This window comes from Ammodytes marinus (genome assembly GCF_949987685.1).
Source record: "Ammodytes marinus genome assembly, chromosome: 11".
Lineage (NCBI taxonomy): Eukaryota > Metazoa > Chordata > Actinopteri > Uranoscopiformes > Ammodytidae > Ammodytes > Ammodytes marinus.
The window spans coordinates 5,777,337-5,803,379 of NC_137215.1; the positions used below are offsets into that span (position 1 = coordinate 5,777,337).

Sequence of the window (26,043 nt, forward strand, 5' to 3'; positions counted from 1 at the left end):
TCTCAATCAATAACTCAGACCGGATAATAATCTTTCGATGAATCAAAGACGATCTTTACAAAGGGAATAGTCCGCGCGCCAGGGAACATGGTTTACCAATTTTGTCGAGACAGTTTTTAGACAAAATAACATGTAATAATTGATACTTAGTGATACTGAGCACTCTGGATAAAACATTTTTTTCCTAAAAAAAAACTTATTGATTTCTGTACTTTTTTCAACACATAATGCAAGACAAAAATAATGTTATGATGTTCATTTCATTAGAAAACACAAGTAGCCATATCTGAATCGTTTAGAAGACAACACGTCCTCATCTCTTAATAATTAACTGTTGCTAGACATACAGTATGAACTACAGAAAACATGATTTTGAGCAGTATAAGAACTTAGCCCTAATATACCTCAGAGAACCTTGGAGGGGCGGTGCTGCCTCCTCTCCTCCTCCCCAGCTTGTGGCTCTCTCAGCCGGGCAGGGCGAAGGGCTGTCTCGGGGCGTGCGCTCCCAAAGAACTCCTCTGGAGGGGGCGGGGGGCACGAGGGGGTGAGACAGCTAGACAGGAAGACAGCTGCAGATCGATGTGACCGAGGTAAAGGACCACCATCGAACCTCTTCTTCGGCGGTAGCAAAGTTTGTTTAGTAGATTTATTTTCCATTCCCACCTTTTTGAACCCCATTACGCGTAAGACTAAACCCTAAACACCAAACCTCCTGCTCCTATCAAGACAAGAAGATGCCCAAGTCTTCACCTTGCGTATTTCCATGGTCCTCACTGTGGCTGACATCTTTGGCGTCCTTGGTTGTACAGTCGGTGCTCTCTTCTTCTTCTACGTACCACCAGAGACCGATACACGGTGGGAAGCGCCCCGGCTTTATGGAGAGGACGCTGATTCTACTGGATGTCAACACGCGCAGTCCGATCAAGGTTCTCAACGACAACTTCCTTTCGTTGCAGCTGGACCCTTCGATCATCAAGGACGGATGGCTGGACTTTCTGAGGTAAACTGTAAATATCGAAATGCTTTAGGCTACAGACTGTACAATACCTTGGCACTACCACGAACAATTGCATCATAGGATAAGATAATGTATAAAGTGGAAAAAGAAGTCATGATTCCTTATTGGGTAGGACTTTATGAAGTACTTTTCCTTTTTTACAACAACTTTGATACGTAAGCTATCAGTGTTCACCTCCGAAATGTTTGTTGGTGGCATTTTTAATACTTTACGCACGCAGCAAGCCAGCCACGTTGTCTGAATTTCCATGCACTGAGCCCACCACGTTTCTTCCCCACTCAGTGCACTGCTTGGTACAATGTCTGGGTGCTTTCTAAAGTTTACACCTATCAGATAAGGTGGCTTTGACAGTGAACTGTTGGAGAAAGGGCTATTTATTTCTGCACCATTGCCCTTAGCCTGGACAGTATATGCCCTGTTGTATGAAACTCTTAACCCGTCTTATATGACACAAAATACAGATTTCACAAGTTGATATTTTTTTCTCCAAATATAAACAAATACGTAGCCAAGGATTTTTCTATATCTAAAAAAAGCATGGTAAATTAAATTTGACTGAGGTTCATATTTTGTCTTTTTGACATTTGACCTCAGTGCATTTCTCCTGAACAGTCAGATATTCAGACTCACAATAAGGACTTGCGTCACTGGCACATCATGGATGAGGAAATATGGCATTTCAGAATTCAAAACTTGGCAAAATTAATGTTTAAACACTCAAATTGTTCACAGGTTGAATTGTTAGCTTCACGGACAGGACTGATGTCTGAACGTGCGCTGGATTGGACTTGATAGCGTCAGAAAAGTATTGATTTCAGCTTCTTAATCACATTGTATCATGGTTAGGGATTTGTAAATATCTTTTACAAAATATGATCGATGAGTGACACATTACATCATTCTGTAGTCCAACTGTACATTCCCTAAACCATTTACTGACAAGAAATGAGTAGAGCATGTCTCAATAATAATGATACAAATAAAAAGGTGAATGCAAATTAGTTTTATTATTTTAGCATAAATGCATGAGAAAGTCACTTCAACCACATGCACTCATTCTCACCATTCCCTTTCACGTGCATGCCTTTCAAACTTCTGGCAATACTTGTTATTGTTTATAGCTAAATGTTTTCATAATTAATATATTGTAAATAACTGCAATAAAATAGAATTCCGAACAATACTTGGAGAGGCTGAAACAAGTTTTAACATTAAGTGGACCGTGCTGCAGTCTGTCGGCCGTTTACGAAAGTCTCGTCGTTTTATTGTGTGGAGTTTAGGACGGAAAAAGTAGGTAAATTAATCTGTGTTTTACAACAAAATAAAAGTAATTTATGTTATTTTTTCATTTTTCAAAAACATTCAAGTTCCATATACAGGCTACTCACATTTTATTATTTTCATTTGAAAATTTCATACAATTCCATTTCCCATGCTGCTCATCATTATACATGTGTATTTGTTATAACATTATATTTATTGTCAATTATAAATAGTAATATGTTTTCATTCGCAGAAAGCATCATAACAAGGAAGCAAGGGAAACTGTGTTTTAGTAGTGTGGAGTGACAGCTGAAAATAAAAGCAGCAGCTAAATATAAGTAAAAACCCTGAATTACATAGGCCTATCTGTAGATGTTTACACATAGTCAAATTCCTCCCATTTTAAAATAACGTGAATATCAACCTCTTAAATAGGCTTATTAGAGATATAGGCTACGCTGTTTGAAAGTCTCGTTCCCCCAGTTGTGCTGCTTTTCCCACCGGCTGACAGAAGGGCTTGAGGTCGCCGCCTGGATCTTGGGCCCGCACTGTCTGATGTCACAGAGACAGACACGACACAAGTTTTGATAAAAGTACAATAACTCCTTTTGTATGTCCCTATTGAATAAAAGGTTAACTTGTTCACATTTCGACTAGGCATAGGCATATAATATGTCTGAAATAATAAAGTAAACTGAACAGAATACAGATTGGAGCAGCTGAGAAAGAAAGGGAGATTCGCTTTTTTCGCTTCTTCAAAAGGTTCCTGTGACCATGACAATAAATTAAAGCTACAATAGTTATCTGAAGCCCAGCTGTGACGTTGTACGCAATATTTCATTGTGTCCTCCTGTGTGTGTGTGTGTGTGTGTGTGTGTGTGTGTGTGTGTGTGTGTGTGTGTGTGTGTGTGTGTGTGTGTGTGTGTGTGTGTCCGCAGCTCCAAGCGGCTAGTGACCCTGGCGCGCGGCCTGTCGCCTGCCTTTCTGCGTTTTGGCGGAAAGCGGACCGACTTCCTGCAGTTCAACAACCAGAAGAACCTCGCCAAATTCCGAGGTCCAGGCCCAGACTACTATCTCAAGAACTACGAAGACGGTGAATAGACATAACAACACTTTATCCTCTTTTTCGCCGTGTCGAAATGTGAATTTTTGAAGGAGTTTCTTCTGTGTTTTTCCTCTCTGAGTGAACAGACAGACAAGTAAACTAAGCTTTTGTACAGAATTCTTATTTTTTGAAATGTTACGTGGTGTATCAATTTTACGAAGCGGCCATTTCCTAAAGCGAGTTTCCACTTATTTTAGGGGCAGTTAGCTAAAAGTCACAACGGCCTCAAGACAAATTCTACCTTCATGAAGCTTAAAATGGTTAGATTTTGATACTTTTTATTTATTTATTTTAATTAAGGTTGGTTATAGGCCTATTTTAGCGTCAATAAAGGGAGTGGAGGAAATCTTAGAACTAGCCTACTTCTCCGTTTTAACCTCAATGTAACTTCACCTTCGTTTAGCCTACAACATGACCATGGTATCGAATTAACACAAATACAAGAAAAGAAACGCATAACCAATATTGTTTATGGGCCCGTGTATTCGACGGCAATTAGTTTTAGCTAGTCTATTCTAGAAGTGGTCCTACCTTATAAAATGAAGTGATTGTAGGCCTAGGCTTTATAGGAAAATAAAGACTTAGGTAGTGTAAGGCAAAGTGTAATGGTCTACACGTACACATTAGGTGTTAACAATTGTACTTTTAAGGTGTGTGTGTCAATCTTAAATAAATTGAATAGCAACAGAAGTTTGATATTGTTCATATCTGAATACAATAAAAGAATAATTAACTTCATCCATCTATTCCGGCTATGCACCTTGTTTCTTCTTAAAGGTGCTCTGAGGAACTTTCAGTTTGTGTTAATTGTTGCACCCCTTTGGACAAAAGTGGTAGTGTTTTTACTACGCCAGCTGTAATTCCTGGGTGAGCATATCCATGACAAAGGATTCAAGAAAAACTATAAAGAAAAAGCATTCTTTGCACTGATTGTCTCGTTTGGAGTTACATGTAATTCATGATCATCAGAGGAAAAATTTGACTGTTTCAGAAATATTAAAAAGTTCCTCGTAGCACCTTTTTTAATTAATATATTTTTATTATACTATATTTCTGTACTCTGTAGGCCTATGATAGTGTTTATTGGAGAGCAGACAAAGTAATAATTAATTCTACCTTGCACACATGACAATACATATCTTGAATGTTGACTCTTCCAGATATCGTGCGCAGTGACATTGCGTTGGACAAGCAGAAGGGCTGTAAACTGGCCAGCCATCCGGACATAATGCTGGAGCTACAGAGGGAGAAGGCAGCCGGCACACAGCTCGTCCTGCTCAAAGAACAGCTGTCCAACATTTACAGTAACATCACAATAACAGGTAGGAGATCACACACACACACACACACACACACACACACACACACACACACACAGAGAGAGCGATTTAGGTCAGGTAGACAAAGAGACATACATAAAGACACAAAGAAACACGCACGCACACACACACACACACACACACACACACACACAGTTTTTTTTTGCCCTTGTTCACATAGCATAGTCTGATATTTGCATACATACTTTACACACACACACACACGCACACACACACACACACATCCGTGCACATGATGTGTATGTACGCGCACACACTTGCGTGCACACACACACAAGTTCAAAGCATGCCATTGGAAACCATCAGCTTTCAGAATGACACATGTAATTTGTATGGAGGAATGTGAGAATGGATGGCAGCAGCAGTGACTAGTAAACACAGCACTGACATGTTCCCTGGTTACAGACTACAGTTAACCCGGCTTGACCGCAGAAGGAACTCTGCAGTGGTGATTTTGGGTGGGCCCCATTTCTTATCTGTTACTGCCTCTGGGATTGACTGACAGGGAAATTAGGAACTACAGGAGAGGAGAGTAAATGAGGGGGTTTGTCTGTTGAAATTACTGCAGTTTTTGGACTTGTCTGTAAACGCCGCATTTGGCAGCGATTTGCCTAAAAGGAAGAATCAGTGTCAGAAATGATCAGTTCTTGTGTGGTGATAAAAGTCTATAGGTCCAGTTGTTGGTTAGAGAAAATTACTACGCTTAAGAGGAAGCTTTAAGACGAAGAAGAGTAAGAGTATGTCATAGAAAATTACAACAAAGTTTAACTTTAAGGCTATAGTGTGTAACTTCTGTCACTCCCCCATGAGTAATTCTATGAAATTACAATAACACTGTCGGTGCATCTAAATGAGATAAGCCTTCGGTGATCCAGCATGTATTTTATAACTTCTGCTGCTAGTCCAGGTTTTTTTTCTTAGCAGTGGGATCAACAACTGAAACATTTCTTGGGCGCTTCTTGGGGATTTTTCTTGAGCTCCTGAGCCAGTGTCAGGGGGTGATACCAGTTTTTAAATGCTGCCACACTGAGAAATACAAAGAACGTTTGTGGAGCTGATAAGCTAAATCGACTTTGTGTCAACTCATTTGGCGATAGCTTGAATGTAACCGACATTCATTTACATATACAAATTACACAGTATAGCTTTAACCACTTAGCAAAACCAAAAAGAACAACACCAATAGATCAATATACTTACTGCTATTCAAAGATGTTACTGATCAACGTGTAAGAATGGAATAGACTATAATTGTATTCTCTTACAGAAGTGCACATACTTCCTATCCTCTTCAGCATCTATAAAAGACAGTGGGTGGGCAGGATTTTATATTCTGAAACAGAGAACCACCCAGAAAGGCTGTTGTGAAAGCCAAGGAGCTCCAGGGAAAATATAAGTGGATTTGAAAGTTGACCAGCAATCCTAATCGAAAGAGAATCCATACTTCAGGTGCTAGATTTAGATACCGTAATATACACAATCCCATGTTCACTGTAGATCCAGAGAAATATGAAATATTTGGCCATGAATTTTGAAAATAATTTGATTCACTATGTAAAAGAAGAAGTCTAAATCGTCCTCAGTTGAACCCATTCACTGTATACTGAACCAGTAGCTTTGCATGAGTTGCTTTCTTGGAACAGAGTGTGTTGCTATGTGAATGATAGTGGCAGATATGGACAACACGTATCATCAGCTGCGTATTTTCAAATAGTCTCAAGTGCAACAGTCAAAACATTTTTTTGTTGCATTTATCAAAGTAGGTAAATACATAGAAGTAGAATTTGGATGCAGCCTGTGTGAAAGATCAGTTCGTAAGTTCCCATAGTATTACACCCTGTCATTAATTCTGTAGTGTTGCAACTGTGCTGAAAGGCACCTCTGCCCATGGGGTCTTTAGGTCTGTTGCCCAAAGAAGAAATTTTCAAATGTCGACATTAGAGTTTAAACATTCACAGTTTTCACAGTGGTATAATGGCCTAGAGGAAGACCAGCTGACCAGTAACCATGACGTCGCTGGTTCGATCCCCGGCACCGGACAGGAAAGTGTTATTTGTAAAACTAGAGGTGGCTGTTATTACATATACGGTGCCCAACATCTCTACCATTGTGTCCTTGAGCAAGGCACTTAACCCCAAACTGCTCCAGGGGCGCTGTATTATGGCTGACCTTGCGCTCTGTTCCCCTCTGAAGTGTGGTAACTTGAGAAGGGGATATGGAAAAAGCTGAATTTCAATGTGCCTTGTGTAAATTGACTAATAGATAAAGATAAATTAACTTACCAAATATTTTTTTGATCAAACAGCTTGATAGAGACTATGGTATTCTTTCCAGGTGATGATTAACTTATTAAATTGAATTGAGATATGGTGAAAGGTGGAGTCAGCGATTCTGTAGCACGGTTGTTATCAAAATCACTTTTTGTCCAAATCAGTGAATATCTTCTTCTTGCGATCTGCTAGAGGCCGTACTGTGTTCACGCTGAAAGAATAACTGCTGTTTATACACAGTCTAGGCTCTGTAAACGGGCATGTTGCTAGCTATGATGGCCCCCCTTTGTTTACATACCCTTTTGTTTGCATACCAGTTCACAGAGCCCAGGCTGTGTATTGATGTATTTGCCAGCTGCTCTACATTATTCAATAATTATCTGAATTGATTAATCTTGGTTTAAACTAATAAAACCTTGGTTCCAGACTAGTCTCACACATGTGGTTGTTAAAGTGTGAGTGTTTCTCAAAATTCGTACCACATTTCCCATAAACCCTGCCGCCTCTAAACGGATGTTACCAGTCCACTACCAATAGATAATTTTGCTTAGCTGCAGTGTGACGTTCTAGATAGGACTCTCTGTGATAGTCCAGTGAAAATAAATATAGTCAGAACATTTACGGATGATAAAACAATGCATAGCTCCTTTTACCTAATTCTACTGTTGTGCAAGCTGTTGTTAATTTAAGAGATTGACTAGATTTCACAGTTGGCCGTACGGAAATCTAAGTTTGAAATATGAATGCAATGAGACGTATGGTGGTAATAAATCGCCTCTGAGTGTTATTTTTTCCTCATAATAATTCCATTTGTCTAACTGTGCTGATTGTTTGGGCCCTGTGGACGATTTTGTCTTTATACACGTGAACTCTTGCTGTGACGGTTAGAAGTGGAGTTGGAAGACTAGCGACAGCGTGCTGTTTTTGAGCAGGTGCCATAGTTGTTGGCACACACACTGGTTGGTGTGTGTGTGTGTGTGGTGGGGTAGTACGTCTTTATTTACCCAAAGCCGATTTACTGTGACGTGTTCTCACAGAAACTCTTAATTCTTCCGAGCACAGACGCAAGCTGCGGGTCTGACTCTTGGAAAATATTGTTCTGGTCTGAAGGACATTTTTCACATATTGTTTATGGAGATAAAAACTGCTGTTTTCTTTTTACCGTTCAAAAAGCTTTGTCTAGTGGAATCACAGCTGGAGTCAGCGATTCTGGAGAAAGCTTGTTGTCAAAATCCCTTTTTGTCAAGATCATTGAATATCTCTTCACGACCAGCTACCTGTCTGTACTGTGTCTGCAGCGCTGGGGAAAAAATAAATCTAGTGTTGTTACAGTGATACACAGCCTAGGCTCTGTAAACTGCCATGTTGCTAGCTATGGCGGGCCCCCTTTTTTTCATACCCTTTGTTTGAATACCAGTTTACAGAGCCTAGGCTGTATATAAACAAGTTTTTTATTTTTAGTGCACACACAATACAGACAGGATGGTGGCGGATGGTGAGGAGAAGATATTCACTGATTTTGACAACACAGATTCTCTCGAATCGCTGACTCCACCTAAACATATACTGTATGTAAGAATGAAACGAGACCTCTTCTCACAACAGACAAAGGTGCATGAATTGTTTTTAAATTAATATGCCGGTCCTTGGAACAAAAAAAGGTCGGGAGCCCTGCTATAATGCTTCATGTATTTCACTATAAATAGGCTACATTAAATGTTAACGGTTAACCGGTTAATAACCGTTAATTCTGGTGGATAACCGGTGAAAGAAAAAATTCTAAATGGCCATCCCTAGTCTCATTATTACACTCAGCTGAGGTATAGGCATGTTGTGTAAAGTAGAATCCCATCTCTGGTGGAGAGTAACAGGCCTACAGAGGCACCGGGGATGTGTTTAAATATGGTCTGGCAACAATCAGCCAAAATTCACTGTGTGTGTGTGTGTGTGTGTGTGTGTGTGTGTGTGTGTGTGTGTGTGTAAGTGTGTGCGTGTTGGTTAGGCAGGTGGTGTTTAAAGGACCTTTAACAGTCTCGCTCCATCCTTTTCCACTCACCACTGTCTGACCTTTGACCTAGGCATGTTAGAGCTATGAATTAAGGGGGGGCCACTCCACTGCTAACTCTCGCTCTCTCTCACACACACACACACACACACACACACACACACACACACACACACAGAGCAGGGGCATTAAGTTGAATAAATAACCCAAGCTCAGACAAGGTCACACACACACAGTCATCTCATGTCTCTCTCTGTAGGATTATCGCCCTCCTCCATCAGGGATCACGTCTTCAATCCACCAGTTGCGTCTTATCAAAACCTTAACATCTTAACTAACACCTCTCCCTCATTTTGGTTCCCATGTTTACTGTTAGTCTAGCTGTGTATATTGTGACTCCGTGTGAAAGTCCTGTGTTTATTTGACACCTCCGCGAATGAGGCAAGTCAATCCGTTCAACTTCTGACCTCTTGTCTGAGGCTCAAATGGACAAACACAACTCAATATAGGAATTCCTATACTGGTGTTATTCTAGTCATCTAAAGGGCGCCCGGTCAATATTTACGAACACGGACGCAGAGAAAATCTTCCCAAAACAGAGGAACCGGAGAAGCCAGAGTTTAAACATACTGTAGGATGTTTTCAGTTATACGGTCTGCAGCTGCTCAGAGTGAGACAGTCAATTATAAACGTTTTTTTTTTGTTGCCATTTCTGCCAAAAGAATATCAAATATTACGATTTTATTGTGTTCTTTGAATTTCTGAGATAGGAAATTGTATTGAATGCAAACAGAAAAAAAATCATCTGGCCTATATAATGTTTTATGCTCGATAGAAGACAAAATTGTCTACATGCGTACATCACATCAAACACTTGGACTTGCTATGCATAAGCTCACTAAGGCAAACATTTTTATTTTAAACTTACGGTATGTATCGATATAAGCATCTTCACAAATAAGGGAAAAAAGTAATTATTTTTAGATTTTTAATGCAATTATTAAGAAAATGAAATGAGAAATGCATATAAATTGACTTCAGGACCACCGTCTATTAGGGCTGGGTATCGTCAAGGACTTCGCGATACGATACGTATCACAATACACTGGTCACGGTACGATATATCACGATATATTGCGTATCTTGATATATCACGATATATTGCGATATTCCATAAACAAGTTGCCTTGTCAAACATAACAGCACAATATATTGATAATTGCACAGACAAAATAAGTCTGAACTATTTCATTCACAATTTCCTTTACTGTTTTTCTTCCTTTTTTTTGGTTTTGGCAAATTATCAAACACTGTTGCTGCTGCCATAACATCAAAATAACAAATCCAATTAACTCTTGTACTAGCTGTACAGGACACACTGAAAATGAAAACACATCAGTGTGCTTTTCTGACACAGTGAATCTTCTTTAAAGTATTCTTCTTTAAAGTATTCTTATAAACAAAATTGATCTAACTTCAATAGTCGGTATCCTAGAGGCTCAGGCCTGACAGCAGACATGGGTTTGAATCTGACCCGTGGTTGTTCTCTGCATTTCCTTCCCTCTCTGCCCCATTTCATATCTGTATCTCTGCACTGTCAATAAAGCCTTGAAAAGCAAAAAAAAATAATTATGAAAAAATCAATAATAAAAAAAACGATTTTTAGTTAAAAAAATCGATACTGATATTGCGAAACTAAGTATCGCGATATATCGATTTTTTGACACAGCCCTACCACCTATACTGATGCTTGTTCATGATCTTCCAACCGGGCCATGGTCAAAGAAGTGTACTGCGCTTGAGCACAGGTGGAGAATTCACAATTGCCAAACGAACTAGACTTTAGGCGTCAAACGTGCTTAGGCACGGTACTGTTGCCTCGTGTGAGTGCGCCTGTAGTATGCAGCAGCCACTGGACATAAGTAGGAGGGGGAGTTTGGGAAGAGGAGCTTAGTGGGACATCTACTAGAAAGTAGCCGCAGTGGGGTGCTCCAGTGGCTTTGTGGGTAGGGCGCGTACAAGCTCATAAGCTCAGTCCTTGTTGCAGTGGTCGCGGGTTTTGAATCTGACCCGTGGACCTTTACTGCTGCATGTCATCCCCCCCTCTTTCCCCATTTCCACTCTGTCACTATCTACATCAAATGGTTAAAACACAGAAGAAATATCTTAAAAAAAAGAAAGCAGCTATACAGTAACATAGATGGGAGATAAATAGGATTTTAAGATGGAATAGAACAATATGTATGGAGAGAAAAACTCACATTTTGTTAAACGGAAAGGTAATTTTTAATCAGCTGTATGAAGAAGCTTTGTGATCAGTCCGATGGCTGTTTTTATGCCAGCATGACATCATGATTTGGTCCACTTTCTCTTTCTCTTTTCCATAGTCTGATCTCACGTGTGGAGGATCAAGTGACACAAATGTTTACAATTCTAATCAGCGGTTAGGTTTAAATAAACATTACTGAGAGTTCTTCAGACACACATACCTGAGCCAGTCTCTTTGAACTGACACAGAAGTGCAGCAGCAGCCACACTCTCATTGATACAAGGCTACATGGCTCCATCAAATGTAAACATGAAGAGGGGGGTTTATGGAATAAGTGTGAAGCATTTCTAATTTAATCCCTGCCTTCGCAACTAACATTCAAGTGCATCAGAGCAAGGCTATGATTTTAATTGAGGTAGTGTAATGTCTAGGGCTGAATGATTTGGGTAACATATGTACATTTTCATTTGATATGCGCTATCATTTGAGAGAGAGAAAGAGAGATAGTTGGGGCTATAAATGTGTAGGAAATGTGTTCACGCGCCGACTCTTCAGCTGAAAGTCCTCATTTATGAAGTGTGCAGTTGATACTTAGCGGTTATCCCAAGCCCCAACCTCAGTGATTTTTACCAGCATCCAATAAGGAGGTGACCACAACTGTAGTAACCCGGAAGTGCCACTGGGGGTGGTACCAAGACTGAGCAATTTTTCTTTGAATCACTTGTTAGATAAGCCGTTTTCAAAGTCTTATTAAACCTATTTACAGCCTGGTCCACAAAACCACTTTAGTCTGTATGTTTAGGCCATATCTCCATGACAACACTGAGTGGCGTTACTTTTTTTGGACCACGCTAGTTTTTATTCTTTTGGAGGTTAAAATGTATTGGCGGGATCTCTTGAGTGACAGCTCTCCGCCCGTTGTCCCTTACTTTGCCTCGGAGGTATACGTCAGCTATCTCCCTCCCCCCGACGTGAGGCGAAGTAAAAATCTCACAAAATGGCGACGCGCACAAACCAGGATTATTGGATGCCGTGAGAATAACTGAGGTCAGCCCGGATGCTACATCCATATTATTTACTATCTATGGGTTATCCTACTTGAACACAAATCAGATGTTGTGACTTAAACAGCCATTTTCGGAGCCTAGGTTGTACATAAACTCGTGCCCTTTTAACTTGACAATACTACTGTTATTCAATAGTATAATACTGGTAGCATCATATTTAGTTACTTTTTGGGCTCCACTACAGTATGTTAGCGTACACATTTGATAGTAAAGTGGTGTCACTAAATAGCAAACATTTCAATATTTTACAATAGCTTTGGCTTTGGTTTCAAATCAGAATTTGAATGTGCAAACCTCTCGCTGTAACACGCTATTGGAAAAAGATTGACATTATATGCATTTGACAGTAAATAGATAAAGACATAAGGTTAAAAATCTGGAGAGTCAAACATTAGGAGCCATGCACAGAGAGAGAGAGAGAGAGAGAGAGAGGGGAATTTACTGAACATCTGTGAGTGGCTTGAAAATGTTCTCTTTAAAACAAACTGGCACAGCTGTCTATAGTCAGGGGGCCTCTACTTATAACTTTCTGTTTTTACTCATTTGAAAATCAAAACATATTTTCTTGCAACAGTTGGAAACATGCTCCATCCTTCCTATTAGTTCTGCTATAAGACTCCGCCCAGGCTTTTAACCACTCTTTCCCTCATCTTGTGTTAAAACCCTTTTTTCTAAGAAAAAAAAGACCCAAACCCTAACCCTTATCAATCTACCACTGCCTTATCTCTTTGTTTTAAAATTTGCGCACACCCACTCGCACACACTCGCAAACCCTCGTGCATGAGTGCACACACACTCACTCACTCACACACTCACTCACTCACTCACTCACTCACTCACTCACTCACTCACTCACTCACTCACTCACTCACTCACTCACTCACTCACTCACACACACACACACACACACACACACACACACACACACACACACACACACACACACACACACACACACACACACACACACACACATTCAAAGGTGTAAATTGTAATAGATTCAGTTTCTAGCGTTGGAACTGCCTCAGTACCTGGAACATCTCCGAATCATTGCTGAAAAACAGATTTATGAGAGTTTGTCTTGCCCAGTTTCACACCGTCACATAGCAACTAAACCCAGTTGAAGTGATGGTAGGAGCCAAAATATAGTCTGTTGATATCCCGACTGTTGACTGTCCAACTGTTTGCTTTGTTGGACTATTAAATAAAAGGACCTGGACCCTGCTTTGCTAAACTAACAACAACTGTGGGGAGTTGAAAATAAGCATAAAATACACACAATTTTTATACAAATACATTTAAGCTTTTGGAATATCTTGAAATATACACAGCGATTTTGAACGGTGGTTTCAAACTATGAACTGCTAAAGATTGTTTTATTCTTCTCTGCCCAATCTATTTTAATTTAGCAGATTATGACTTTGTTTAATTTTAAAATATGTTCGGTAAAGAAAGCTACTGCTTAATTGCTTTGTGGATTTAAGATGCGAAAAGTCCTGTATATTAATGACAGTTTTTAAAATCACATTTTCATCCCTTTGGAACTTTTTGGTTTTGCGATATCCAATTTGTGATTCCTTTTTAAACCATCCCAAAATCCTAGTAGCCTTTATTTGACAAATTAGACCTCCATCATTTACTGTACAGGAGCTCAGTCATCACTTTTATGACTTCTTCAAACACGGGCATTGGAGCTGCTGCTGGACACGGACACAAACTCTTAAGGCATTTATTACAAACACACGCATGTTACACACACAGCAGATGTTTACAATGAAAGGAATACAGTTGCTATTTCTGCTCAGTTTTAGGGATTTGTATCAAATTGTGTGTGGTATTACATTAAATGATGCCAGCAAATGACAAACTTTATGTTTTTAAAGCTAGCAGACCAAGGATAGCTGTGAAAACCGCCAACAATGCTGCTGGCATGGAACAGGCATAAAGTATTGAAATCTTGGCCTGTGTGCTGGTTGTGTGAAATAGCAAAGACAACGCCTGTCTGAGTTGGTCAATTACAGCCAAAGCCGCCTGCCAGTTACTGAGAAAAGACCTTAAAGGTGGAGTCAGTCAGTGCGTAGTAAACACCTTTATCCGATCTACTTCGCACACAAATCGGCACATTACCGGACAAGCGAAGTCGGATAAGAACACCTAGATAACTCGTTCATAGTCGGCATTCTCTCTGCATGTATACAGGGATCGGATATTGCATATCGGAGTTCTCGTTCTGCGCTTGCTCGAGAATCCCTGCGGAGGATTTCACAAGGAAGTGGAAGGAGACGACGTAAAAAATAGTAGGGTTATTGCCGGAAAGGAACCGGACGTGGCTCTATAATCACTTGTTGAAAGGGCTACAGCGCCACCTAGCATAGTGGAGACAGCCATGCATCGGACACTTATCGAATATTTGAAAGGCCATGTATACTCAGACAAGTGACGCGGTCCGTTCGAGTGGCAAATTCGGTATATGTGATAATCCAATCCAGTTGACTGATTCTGGAGAATGCTTGTTGTCAAAATCACTTTTTGTCAATCAGTGAATACCTCCTCATGATCGGCCACCTGTTAGTACTGTGTGTGCGCTGAAAAATAATCTGGTGTTAATTAATACTCAGCCTAGGCTCTGTAAACGGGTATGTAATTAAAGGGGGCCCGCCGTAGCTAGCAACATACCCATTTACAGATCCTAGGCTGTGTATTAACACTGGCGTACAGACAGGAGGTGGGTCGTTGGGAGATATTCACTGATTTTGACACAAAGTGATTGTGACAACATAATACATAAAACCATAATAATGAATGATTCTTTAAACAGTTGATGAGATTTATATACATAGTGAAAAGGTTTTGACCCAGAATTAAGCCATTTGGCACGCCATGGTAACCACAACATCTGGAGTCTTTTTAAAATGTAACAAAAAGTTGCATTTTCAGACACAGGCTCTACAGCACGCTTACACGACCTTATATTCTATGTGTCTGGCTAAATTTACGACATGCTCATTGTACAGTCAAACCTGTCAGTTTACAATCATCAGCAGTGATGTAAGTTCAGCGTGACAAACTCTTGATTGCCATATTGGCAGATTTTTTTTCTCTACTCTTTCCACATGGCCAGCACAGATCCAGAAGTGTCTGCGTTTCCTTGATCTACCTAGAGTGTTTAAATCACGGATGGACATTTAATTCCATGTGTTTGCAATATGCCGCGACTCAATTGCCAACAACCTGCAAACGAATGTCATTTTAATAGCCTGATTCATGGGAAATGTTTGAAAGCAGTCCTTCCTCTCCTATGATTGTTTGGCATGACGTCCAACCTCCACATTTTTTCCTCCAAAACTCGAGAAAACATACGTTTTGTGTCAAATTTCAGATCATGGCACCGTGCGTTCTTGACTGCTCTCAGTTTGTACCAATGGGTTGGATATATAGCAGGAATGCTGGTACCTCTTGATTTTGTGAGTGTGTGTATACGTACCGCGTGTATGTGTGTGTGTGTATGTACACCATGTGTGTTTGTGTGTGTAAGTGTGTGTCTGTGTGTATTAGCTCTGTATGGGTCCAGACCGTCCAGATGAAGTTGTTATCCTGAGGGGAAACATGCCTCCTTCATTACCAGCGAGACACATTTTATTTCCTTAATTTGACTCTCAGGCTGTCATCCGTTATATATGAGATTGCCGTGTGTGTGTGTGTCTACCCATACATATTTATTTATGTGTAAAGTTTGTACTGGAAGTACAGGCTAGGCGAGTCTCCTTTTCTTTTGGTGGGAGAATGAAATGTAGATGAGAGAGGATCGGTCATTACCAGTATGGATTAGTTAAAGGTGCTCAGAGGAACTTTCAGTTTGTGTTCATTCTTGCACCCCCTTTGTCATGGGTGAGCGTACCCATGATAAAGGCATCAAGTTAAAAATAAGATTCTTTGCACTGATGGTCTCGTTTGCTGTTACATGTAAATATATAATTTATGATCATCAGAGGAAAAATGAGACTGTTTCAGAAACATTTCAAATATTTCGTAGCACCTTTCAACTGTAGAGTCAATTTTGAGCATGAATAGGTTAACAAAATTATTTGATATTACACATATCTTCTTATCTAACTTAATATATATATATATATATATATATATATATATATTTATATATATATATATATATATATATATATATAGTCAACTCTTTCTCAGACTAAATACACTCAGCATTGTTTAATCAAAAGTGTATTTTTAGTTCATTCCATGTATCTGCAAAGTCCCAACATGTATCAAATCTAACCAAGATTCTGGGCTTCAAATTGTCGAGATGTATCCAAAATGTGTTCCTCATCTAGTGTGTATGCATAGAAAGACAGACAGACAGACAGACAGACAGACAGATGCACTTTGTATCATAGTTTTAGTTATTTGTTTGGATAAAATACATTGTTTCTTCTTTTATGAATTCTCCTGAAAGTGTGAGTTTGCCTGCTACTTAATTTAGTAACTTCCAGCCATTGTTCAAACACAGCTTTGAAAACATTATCCTCATTGTGTCAAAACTTGCACAAGAGTCTAGCACATTTCCCTTCTTGCCACTTCTTCTGAATCCTTTTTAATTCTTTTTTCACTCTGCACATATGGCTGGTTCTTGGATTGTGTGTTGGACCTTGTCAGAGGCCATCTATCACTCGGCGGAGTCCTGCTGAGTTGGAGCTTCACAGCGCAGCTCTCAGCCCTCAAAATGAGAAAACAAGAGCAAGAGGGAACACAGTTAGAATAATGGAGAGGGACAGGAAAGGGGGGAAGGAAAGAGTGAGAAATTAAAGGTGTAGTCAGCGATTCTCGAGAACGCTTGTTGTCCAAAATCTCTTTATGTCAAAATCAGTGAATATCTTCTCACGATCCACTACCTGCGTGCTTAAATTAAGCTTAAATTACTGCACTACGGATGGTGAGGAGATGTTGAGGAGATATTCACTGATTTTGACAAAACAATATCTTGACAACAAGCGTTCTCCAGAATCACTGACTCCACCTTTAAGTAACAGCAACAGACAGATGAGGTACAAAGAGCAAAGAAAGAACAAAATTTAAAAAGATGAATAAAACATTTCTACTTTTACCTTCCAAGCAAACTCTGGCAGTTCAGACCCGCTGCGCCGGCCAATACCGCTGGTTTAAAACAAGGCCTTTATGGTTGAGTACAATCTGTCAGTGCTCAGGGATCCGGAGTTTCGCACTTGTAAGGCTCACAGCAAAAAATAACATGTTCAAGCAAAACTAAGAAATCATCTTTAACACAAAAGGGTGTTTCCAAATAATTTTCACAAGCTATTAACTTTAAAATCAATTTGTGCTAACAACTGACATCTGGGAAACAGAACAGTGCATGATTTATTTGTATAAATATGGCATCAAAGTGCTTATTTTCTGACTACACTTTTATTGGTTCTGGTGAATTAGTATTTGAATTCATAAAAAATCATTCTTGCTTGCATTTATATAAAATCTATAATCTTATTTTGTCTAAACTGCAGCATTCAACTATCACATTGTTCTCAATGTAAAATCAACAAGGAAAAAAATACAATAATTGATAATCCTTGTTAAAGGGTTGAGAGAAACTACCAAAAGTGCCTATTTGTTAACGTAACTGACTATACTTTTATATTTCAATACATAAAAAAAAGAGTTCTTAGATATCAAATTTACAAAATGATTTCGCCTATAAAACTATCATAGAACTTTTAGATTGTTCTCCATGTAAAAAAGAAAAAAAAAATACAATAATTGAGAAAACGTGTCCTTCCTTGTTGGATAGCTGAGGAAAGCCTAAATCTTGAGCTGCTCCCGAGGCGTCTCTGCGGGCTGTGAATGACCTTTGACCCAAACATGAAACAGGAACATGGATGTGCCTCAGAGGGATTTGTGAAGGCGCTTCTTCCAAATTATTCTCTTTGTAGGACAGTGTGTGAAGCCACTGCAAACATCTGTTTGTTACTAGTTAAAAACAAACAAAAGTAAAAGATGGTAAAATGTTACTTATAAGCAATTCAAGACATTTTCATCTGCTTATATCTGCTGTGTTGCTCTAGTCTTGAAGTATCCCCATTAAGAGGTGGAGTCAGTGATTCACGAGAATGCTTTTTCTCAGAATATCTTTTTGTCAACAGTGAGGAGATATTCACTGCGTTTGACAACAAGTCAAAAAAACTCATTTCAATGTAACCAACCATTGACTATTAAAGTAACTTAACTTCAGTGATTTTGACAACAAACGTTGACTCCACCTTTTAATAACTAATATTATTCTAAATAATTTTTCTTCCTTCCATCTCCTGACGCACTTGCACAGATTCTACGTCCAAACGAAATGCATTATTCAGTCTGACAAAATTACGTTTTGGCTGCTTGTAAATTGTACAAATACAAAATGTTATTATTTTCTTAAACCCTCCGCCATGCAGCATCAATATGCAGCATCATGCACAGCTGTAGAGTTAGCGCGCCGCTAACCGGTGAGAAAGCATACGGATACGTGTCAAATTGCCTCTAAACTTTTATCAGCAGGTTTTCTACTTATGAATTGTGTTTTTTCGTATTGCTCAGCCCCACACTTGTACAATCCAGACTAGGGCCTGCTATCCTGTTTACTTTCAGAAACTACAGGTTCCCAGATACCTTCCAAAACAGTGATTAATTGCAGACATTGTCAAAAAGAAAAAAGAAAAAAATCCAAATAACAAACAATCCCAGTATGCGCATAACATAATCCAGAGTTCCAGGAAACATCTGAAATGTGAAACCGACCTTGTTGCCAAATTGTCACCCTCAAAATGTTGTAGTGAAGAGTTCTTATTACTGGACATCTTTATGAATTACAATGTGGCATCTTATTTACAAAAATTGTTGCAAGCTAAATGGGATTTAAGCTTGATAGGCCTTGTGGTTTTTGATCAGTGCAAGCTTTTTCTCTCAATCAGAGCTTGGATATTTGTTTATTTGTAAATAAAAGGAAAATGCTATAAACTTGGACACATATGGAAGCCAGTTAAGACATTTTAGGATCGTAACTTACTTTTACTGAAACCACTAACCGATAGCAGTTTGGCTACGTCTTTAGATGAAGCATCTGAGAAGTTTATTGTCTCATTAGGATGGTTGTAATAGCCTGATGTTAAATGTGTGACCAAATTGTTTTCTTTCACATTTTCCCAAATTCTCTTTGTTTTCTGTTTTTGTTAATTAGCTGATGTTTCCAGTAATTGGTGCCTTGCGTTTCTATTTGGAGATTTTTACGAGACGCTGGCTGCGTGTTTACAAAAATATCTAAAGTATTTTAGAAGGTTTCATCACTTAATCTGTGCTACAGATTTGAAACATGAGTTATTTGTGTCTTAAAGGTGGAGTCAGCCATTCTGGAGAAAGCTTGTAATCAAAATCAATAAATATCTCCTCATCCGCTACCTGTACGTTACTGTGTGTGTGTGTGTCCGCTAAAAAAATAATCGGTTGTTAATTCACAGCCTAGGCTCTGTAAACTGGTATGTAAACAAAGGGTATGGGAACAAAGGGGGCCCCAACATAGCTAGCAACATGCCCGTTTACAGAGCCTATAGGCTGCGTATTAACACTGAATTTCGTCAGCTTAGAAGGAAATTGCCTTGGGTTTTTATTTGGAGATCTTATTAGATGCGTGGTTAGAAAAATATCGAAACTATTTTATGAGCTTTTCATCACTTATAACATTTGAAACATGTAATTTCTGTTGTAATTTATACAGCTGTTTGTGTGTCGTAAAGTTCTAAAGAACGATGGGAAAAAACAATGAAAGAAAGATAGACGCTAAATGAAATAGACACTACTTTTTAATGCAGCTTTACTTAACACACACAGGCTTTTACTGTGTGTGTGTGTGTGTGTGTCTTGTTTGTGTGATTGTATGCAAGTCTTATGCTGTTTGAGCAACGAACTGAATGCACTAATCTGTTACTATATGATATACAATAAAGTCTTTTGATATTGAATGCACAAAGGAAAGAAGTGGACTACAGACTCATGACCGGGTCCTGTGGGTTTGGGCTCTTCACCTCTTAGTGTTGGTCGCCCTCCAAGCTTGTTTCACTCTGAGTTGTGGTCTGGGAGACACTGCGCTATGTTATTGAAGATTCTGTCCGAGTTCCTAAGTGCATAATGAAATTTGCCTCGGTCAGAAGAGTGAAGCACAGAAAAGGGACGAGTAGAATTGAATTGAATTTTTTGTGGTATGTTCTTCAAAACCTCCATTCCCTCAGGGAGTGTACGGGACGGCTTTCAGTGGCCCAGGCAAAGAGGGGCCAAGTGAAAACCTTTTTTTTTTTTTTTTGATGTCTCGAACCTCTTGCTGTGAATGGCAGGAGCCTGACACCTCTAACCAGCAGCAGATGTTTGGCTGGCTTGTCTTAGCCTTGGCCTGGTCCGTTCCCCTGGCCCAGTAGGAAGGAAACCCCAGGGCCTGATGTAGATGTAGCCAGAATGCCCAACTCGCTATGCTAAATAGCCTAGCGCCAACTCACTGGCTCTCTCCTTGTTGTACTACACTGGCTTCAAAAATCCTTCACTGTAGGTCTAGAAATGAAATGGGAAAACAACCAAGCCAAATGCAGGGCTACTGCACGCCCCTCATTAACATAACGTCTAGACGATTAAAACAAAGACTTCAAAACATTTTTCAAAGGGATGCAAATGTATTCATAACAGTTAGATATTGCCAAATTTCCATATGTATTCAAACATTTCTGGAAAAAAAATGAATACATGTTTTAATGTACTGTAATTAATCAACTGGGAATGTTTCATGATGATATCCATCAGTTAAAAATGTTGACCCGGTTCACCTGCAGTGTCTGGCCTTAAATGGATGCTGCCGGGGACTCTGTAGTATTTGTGGACCACTGATATCTCCTGATTTGTTGTTTGCAGATGTACAGAGTCTATTGCGATCTACTGTCAAGTTTCAGCCACAATTTTCAACATAATATTGATGTTGTGCATCAGGCATATGGACACACAATAGCAAAAGTTGTAAACTGCCATTTGTCATTCTTTTTCTATACATGTATTACATTTTACAAGTTACACAGAAATAGGAGTGGGAAAGAGTGAATCAAAATGCAATCAAGTAAAAAGTAAATTTACACTTGACAAGGCGGGTGAACTTAGTAGCAAGTTAGTGCTGTCGAAACCCAAGGTCTACATACACATTTATTTAAAAAATGGTAGAACTCACAAATACAATCCAGCAATACAGATGTCTCCCGGGTTAAACTGTGATTGAGAGTAGAGACATTGAAGAGATTCTTTTCATATTAAAATCTCTTGAGAGGTTCTTATCCGTCCAACTTGAAACATTTTTGAAATCCTCCAGATGTAGCTAAACATCTTACTCTCGCCAGATGTGAACCAGGTTGTCTGCACTGATCCTTATACTTTTAAAATGCAACTTTCCTGTATCAACTCACTGGTTTCGTACATGTGAGTACATGTGGGTTTTTAAATTTAAAACATTAAAGTTTAAAGCAAGTTTCTTTGTAAATGTCCTATCACATCCTTTTCCTCGCAGCTCAAAATTGTACATTCAATGGCGTTGGTCATTTTCAGAGTAGCAATGTTTACAAAATATATGCTGGAGACTTGAGAAAAGTGGTGCAACCTAGCGCACTTAGGGTTATTAGGGTATATGGGCAAGAACAAAATAAGAGGATTTTTTTTTATGCACTTAAAGAATAAAGGCGAAATTCAATGTTGAGGGAAAAAAAGATGCAGTTCCATCAAATGCAGTAATGGGAGCGACTGACAGCTAAGCGAACCTCAGCCTAGACTTGGCTACTACATCTTTGGATTGTAGTTTCACCATCAACACAAGGCGTTTTGTTAAGTTTGTCACATGAGCTGTGTGATGTAGTCTTAAAAGGTAGATTTTCTTTTCCTCAATATTGAATTTTGACTTCATTCTCGAAGTGCATAATAATAAAAAAAATCTTCCTCCTTTTTTCTTTTCTTCCCTGTGGCCTTTATACTCTTCCGTACGCACTATTGCTTTTATTGTTTAGAAATAGTTTTCGCTTTTGCTTGAATTGGCCTTACTTTAATTTATGTTGTGGATGCAATATGTTCTAAATTGTGTAAATAAAATCAATTTAAGAAATAAACATTAAAAGTTTATACTCGGATCTGTGAGCATGCTGTGACATTCTGACAGATCGGTGTATTGTTTGAGGTTTCCCAAAAGTGGGTGTGAATCAAATACATATTAATTTGTAACATAAATAAATCTGTGTTTGGTGGATTTTTCAAAATCTTTAGCGTTTTTTAAATTGATTTAATATGGTTGAAATAACCACCGCAAGTGTTAACAGACTCAAGCAGAATGTCGTTTTTCCAACCCTCTGACATTTAAACTAAACAGAATAAATAAAAAACTCACATGTCAGCAAACTTCTGCCAACATCTATGTATCTATCTATCTATCTATCTATCTATCTATCTATCTATCTATCTATCTATCTATCTATCTATCTATCTATCTATCTATCTATCTATCTGTCTGTCTGTCTGTCTGTCTGTCTGTCTGTCTGTCTGTCTGTCTGTCTGTCTGTCTGTCTGTCTGTCTGTCTGTCTGTCTGTCTGTCTGTCTGTCTGTCTGTCTGTCTGTCTCAGATCTATAAAAATGCATCTTTAAATGCTCTGCAGTCAGGATTGGAAAAACTCAGGAGAATTACACGATCGGTGAGAAAACTTAGTGAGATATTTGTTAAGGTGACGAGTTCCATAAAGATCTGGCAGGAATATCCATCACGGTGTTGGTTAATTCCCAGCGTTGTCATAATGGGTTCGTTGCAGGAACTCAAATGGGATTTAAAAGTTAAGAGTTATGGGATGAGTGACTGTGGGACTGGCCGAGGCAGGTGCCCCCTGTAGTGTCTGTCCTACACTGGCCAACATTTGGGAGGAGAACTGCATAGCTTTAAGATCACATCATTGTTTTACCACGGTCATGATAAAGTACGAGCATTGCTTAAAGGTGGAGTCACTGATTCTGGAGAATGCTTGTTGTCAAAAGTACTTTTTGTCAAAATCAGTGAATATCTCCTCATGATGCGTTACCTGTCCATACTGTGTGTGTTCTGTGGCTAAGCTCATTGCCAAGTATTTGTTCACATTTGTACAGATATTATCGGAAAATAATCATGAAATCATAAAATAAATTGTAAAATTATATTCCATCATTCATTCAATTATATTTAATTTGGTGAATTATCTGTCATTATATTCAAATGATAAAATAACCAACGGGTTACGTTATCAGCCGAGTCAATACACTACATAGAAGCATTCTTTAAAAGGGTTGCAAACCTTTTTTCTAGCATTTGATGTTATAAATGTATACGAATTACCTATAAAAGTGTTCTAATGCAAGCTGGTGATGCTATAACTGTTTAAAATTGCCATGCGTTAATTCGACTAAAGACAGAACCTCCAGTTTAACTGAAGCATAAGTAATGTGTGTGGATATAGTTTGAGAGTGGAAGATGATTGCTGTGATTATGGTAATTATTCTTGCAGTCTGGGACACTGTGTGTTTGCTTTGGGATCTGGTCTTCATAACCCTCATCCATCACTCGGCCCGGGATCAAAGATACAGATGTCCTAAGTACCCCTAAACTAATGTTTTCTTTGCCCTTTGCTTGGTTTGCCAGTCTTCCGATCTCTTTAACATGATGCATATGAAGGTGTTAAAGCTATAGTGCGTAACTTTTTTCATATACAAGAATGTCGGTTACATTAAAGCCAAATTTTTTTTTAAAACCTGGGCGTATACAGCAGAAGGTTTAAAATACATGCCTGACTACTGAAGGCTTACTCTCAGATGCGCCTACAGTGTTTTTGTAATTACTCAGAATTCCTCATTGGGGGCATAAGAAGTTACACACTATAGCTTTAAAAAGGCATTTGCTAAGAACCTAAGAAAAAGTTCCATAAGTAATCAGTGAGTTGTTGTCAACAGGTGTTTCTTGGGAAGGGCTGCAGGCATTGTTTTAAGTCCAAACTCTTTGATGGTCCATGGCCCATAAAGCCCCGGGCTACTCTCCCTCCCTCTTGCTTCACTCTATCTGCCCGGAGGGGTCTAGTGTTTCTATGCAATTACAGAGCAATCTCAGCTCAATTAAAGCATCAGCAGAGGTGTGTGAGGAGATGGCTAACCGGATAAGACTTTTCAACCGCCCTCCTTTTTAAAGGTGACAGTGTTACTAATCTCTGGTAGTATAACTGTCAGGTGTGGCCTGTCTCAAACCCCTATCTTTAGTAGTTTTATCTTGAAAATAGCAGCGTTAATGTACAGCACACTAATCACATTTTTACAACACAGAACTGATAAAGGTTCACTGTTCAAAACCTCATCTGCTGGACTGTAGGTGATTGTTTTATATGGACTACGAAATATTTCCTTCAAAGATCTTGAGAGGAGATATAAGAGAAGTTTTACATCAAATGAATATGCAAGTGTGTTTATTCTACAGAATCCTTGTCTGCTTTATGAATACACCCTATGCGCGTTTTATATAAATAAGATAAGTTATCTTTATTAGTCAATTTATATGAGGCACATTGAAATTCCTCTTTTTGCATATCCCCTCTCAAATGACCACACTTCGGAAGGGGTCAGAGCGTAGGGTCAGCCATAGTACAGCGCCCCTGGAGCAGTTTTGGGGTGAAGTGCCTTGCTGAATGACACAATGGAAGAGATGGTGGGCACCGTAGATGTAATACCAGCCACCACTAGTTACTAACACCCAAAATGCAGTATCAGACAAGCAGAATTTCTTCTCATTGTAAGAATGTCATTAGTTTGTGTGTAGTTAGAGTAGTGCCTTGCTTATAGGCTTACAGCAGAGCTCAAATAAGTTCTAGAGTTGGCAATAGTTTTCTGTGGCGTCTTCCTTAAGAGCGATCCCTTTCACATTACACATACGACGTAGTCACTTGATCCACTTTTATTTTAAATAGTAGGAATTAATTGTGGCGGCTGTGGCGAAGTGGGAAGTGCTATCGTCCACTGGGTTGCAGGGTCAGTGGTTCGATCCCCCGTCTCCCCGCCACATGTCCAAGTGTCCCTGGGCAAAGAGACACTCAACCCTGCGTGGTATCTGCTGCTATCGATGTATGAATGTTTTATGTGAATGTGTTACAAAACAATGTAAAGCTTTGGGTCTGTGAAGAAACAGGGAAAGGCGCTATATAAGTGGAGTCCATTTCACATTGAATGCAGGTCTAACCTTGTTCGCTGTGGTCCTTTTTCTTCCATATCACTCCTGACAGAACACTCCCTGTCCTTGGCTTGTGAGCTGAAATTACCCAAATTTGTTTACATTGTTATCTCTGCGCCTCTTCCAGTCAGCTCAACGGCTCACTCGCCCACACAGAGGAATGAATACCGAAGGAGCATTTTTTAATGTGTGGTGTCCTCTACTACGAATTGACATATTCAAATCTGATTGGTCAAGTCTATAGTCGATTCACCGTCAAATCCTATTCTGTTTTTTACTTCTGCTCATTGATCCATATCTCTTAAGTGTCAGTAAAAGTTTTTGTTGAAAAAACAACAATTGTGGGGCGCTCCGTGGCATAGGTAGATAGGCGTAGATCACACCATATAGGCTCAGTCCTTGTTGCAG

The 26,043-nt window shown here is 39.2% G+C and overlaps 1 protein-coding gene across 2 annotated transcripts in view; it reads left to right on the forward strand.

Moving 5' to 3' along the window:
• Window positions 1–597: 597 nt before the first annotated feature.
• hpse2 (heparanase 2) overlaps window positions 598–26,043 on the forward strand; it is a 59,562-nt gene continuing 34,116 nt past the window's right edge. For both annotated transcript variants that reach the window (XM_080036436.1, XM_080036435.1), the window contains exons 1-3: window positions 598–1,000; window positions 3,220–3,374; window positions 4,547–4,708. In XM_080036436.1, coding sequence (XP_079892562.1) covers window positions 735–1,000; window positions 3,220–3,374; window positions 4,547–4,708 — 583 coding nt within the window. In that variant the 5' untranslated portion in view covers window positions 598–734. The remainder of the gene's footprint in view (window positions 1,001–3,219; window positions 3,375–4,546; window positions 4,709–26,043) is intronic.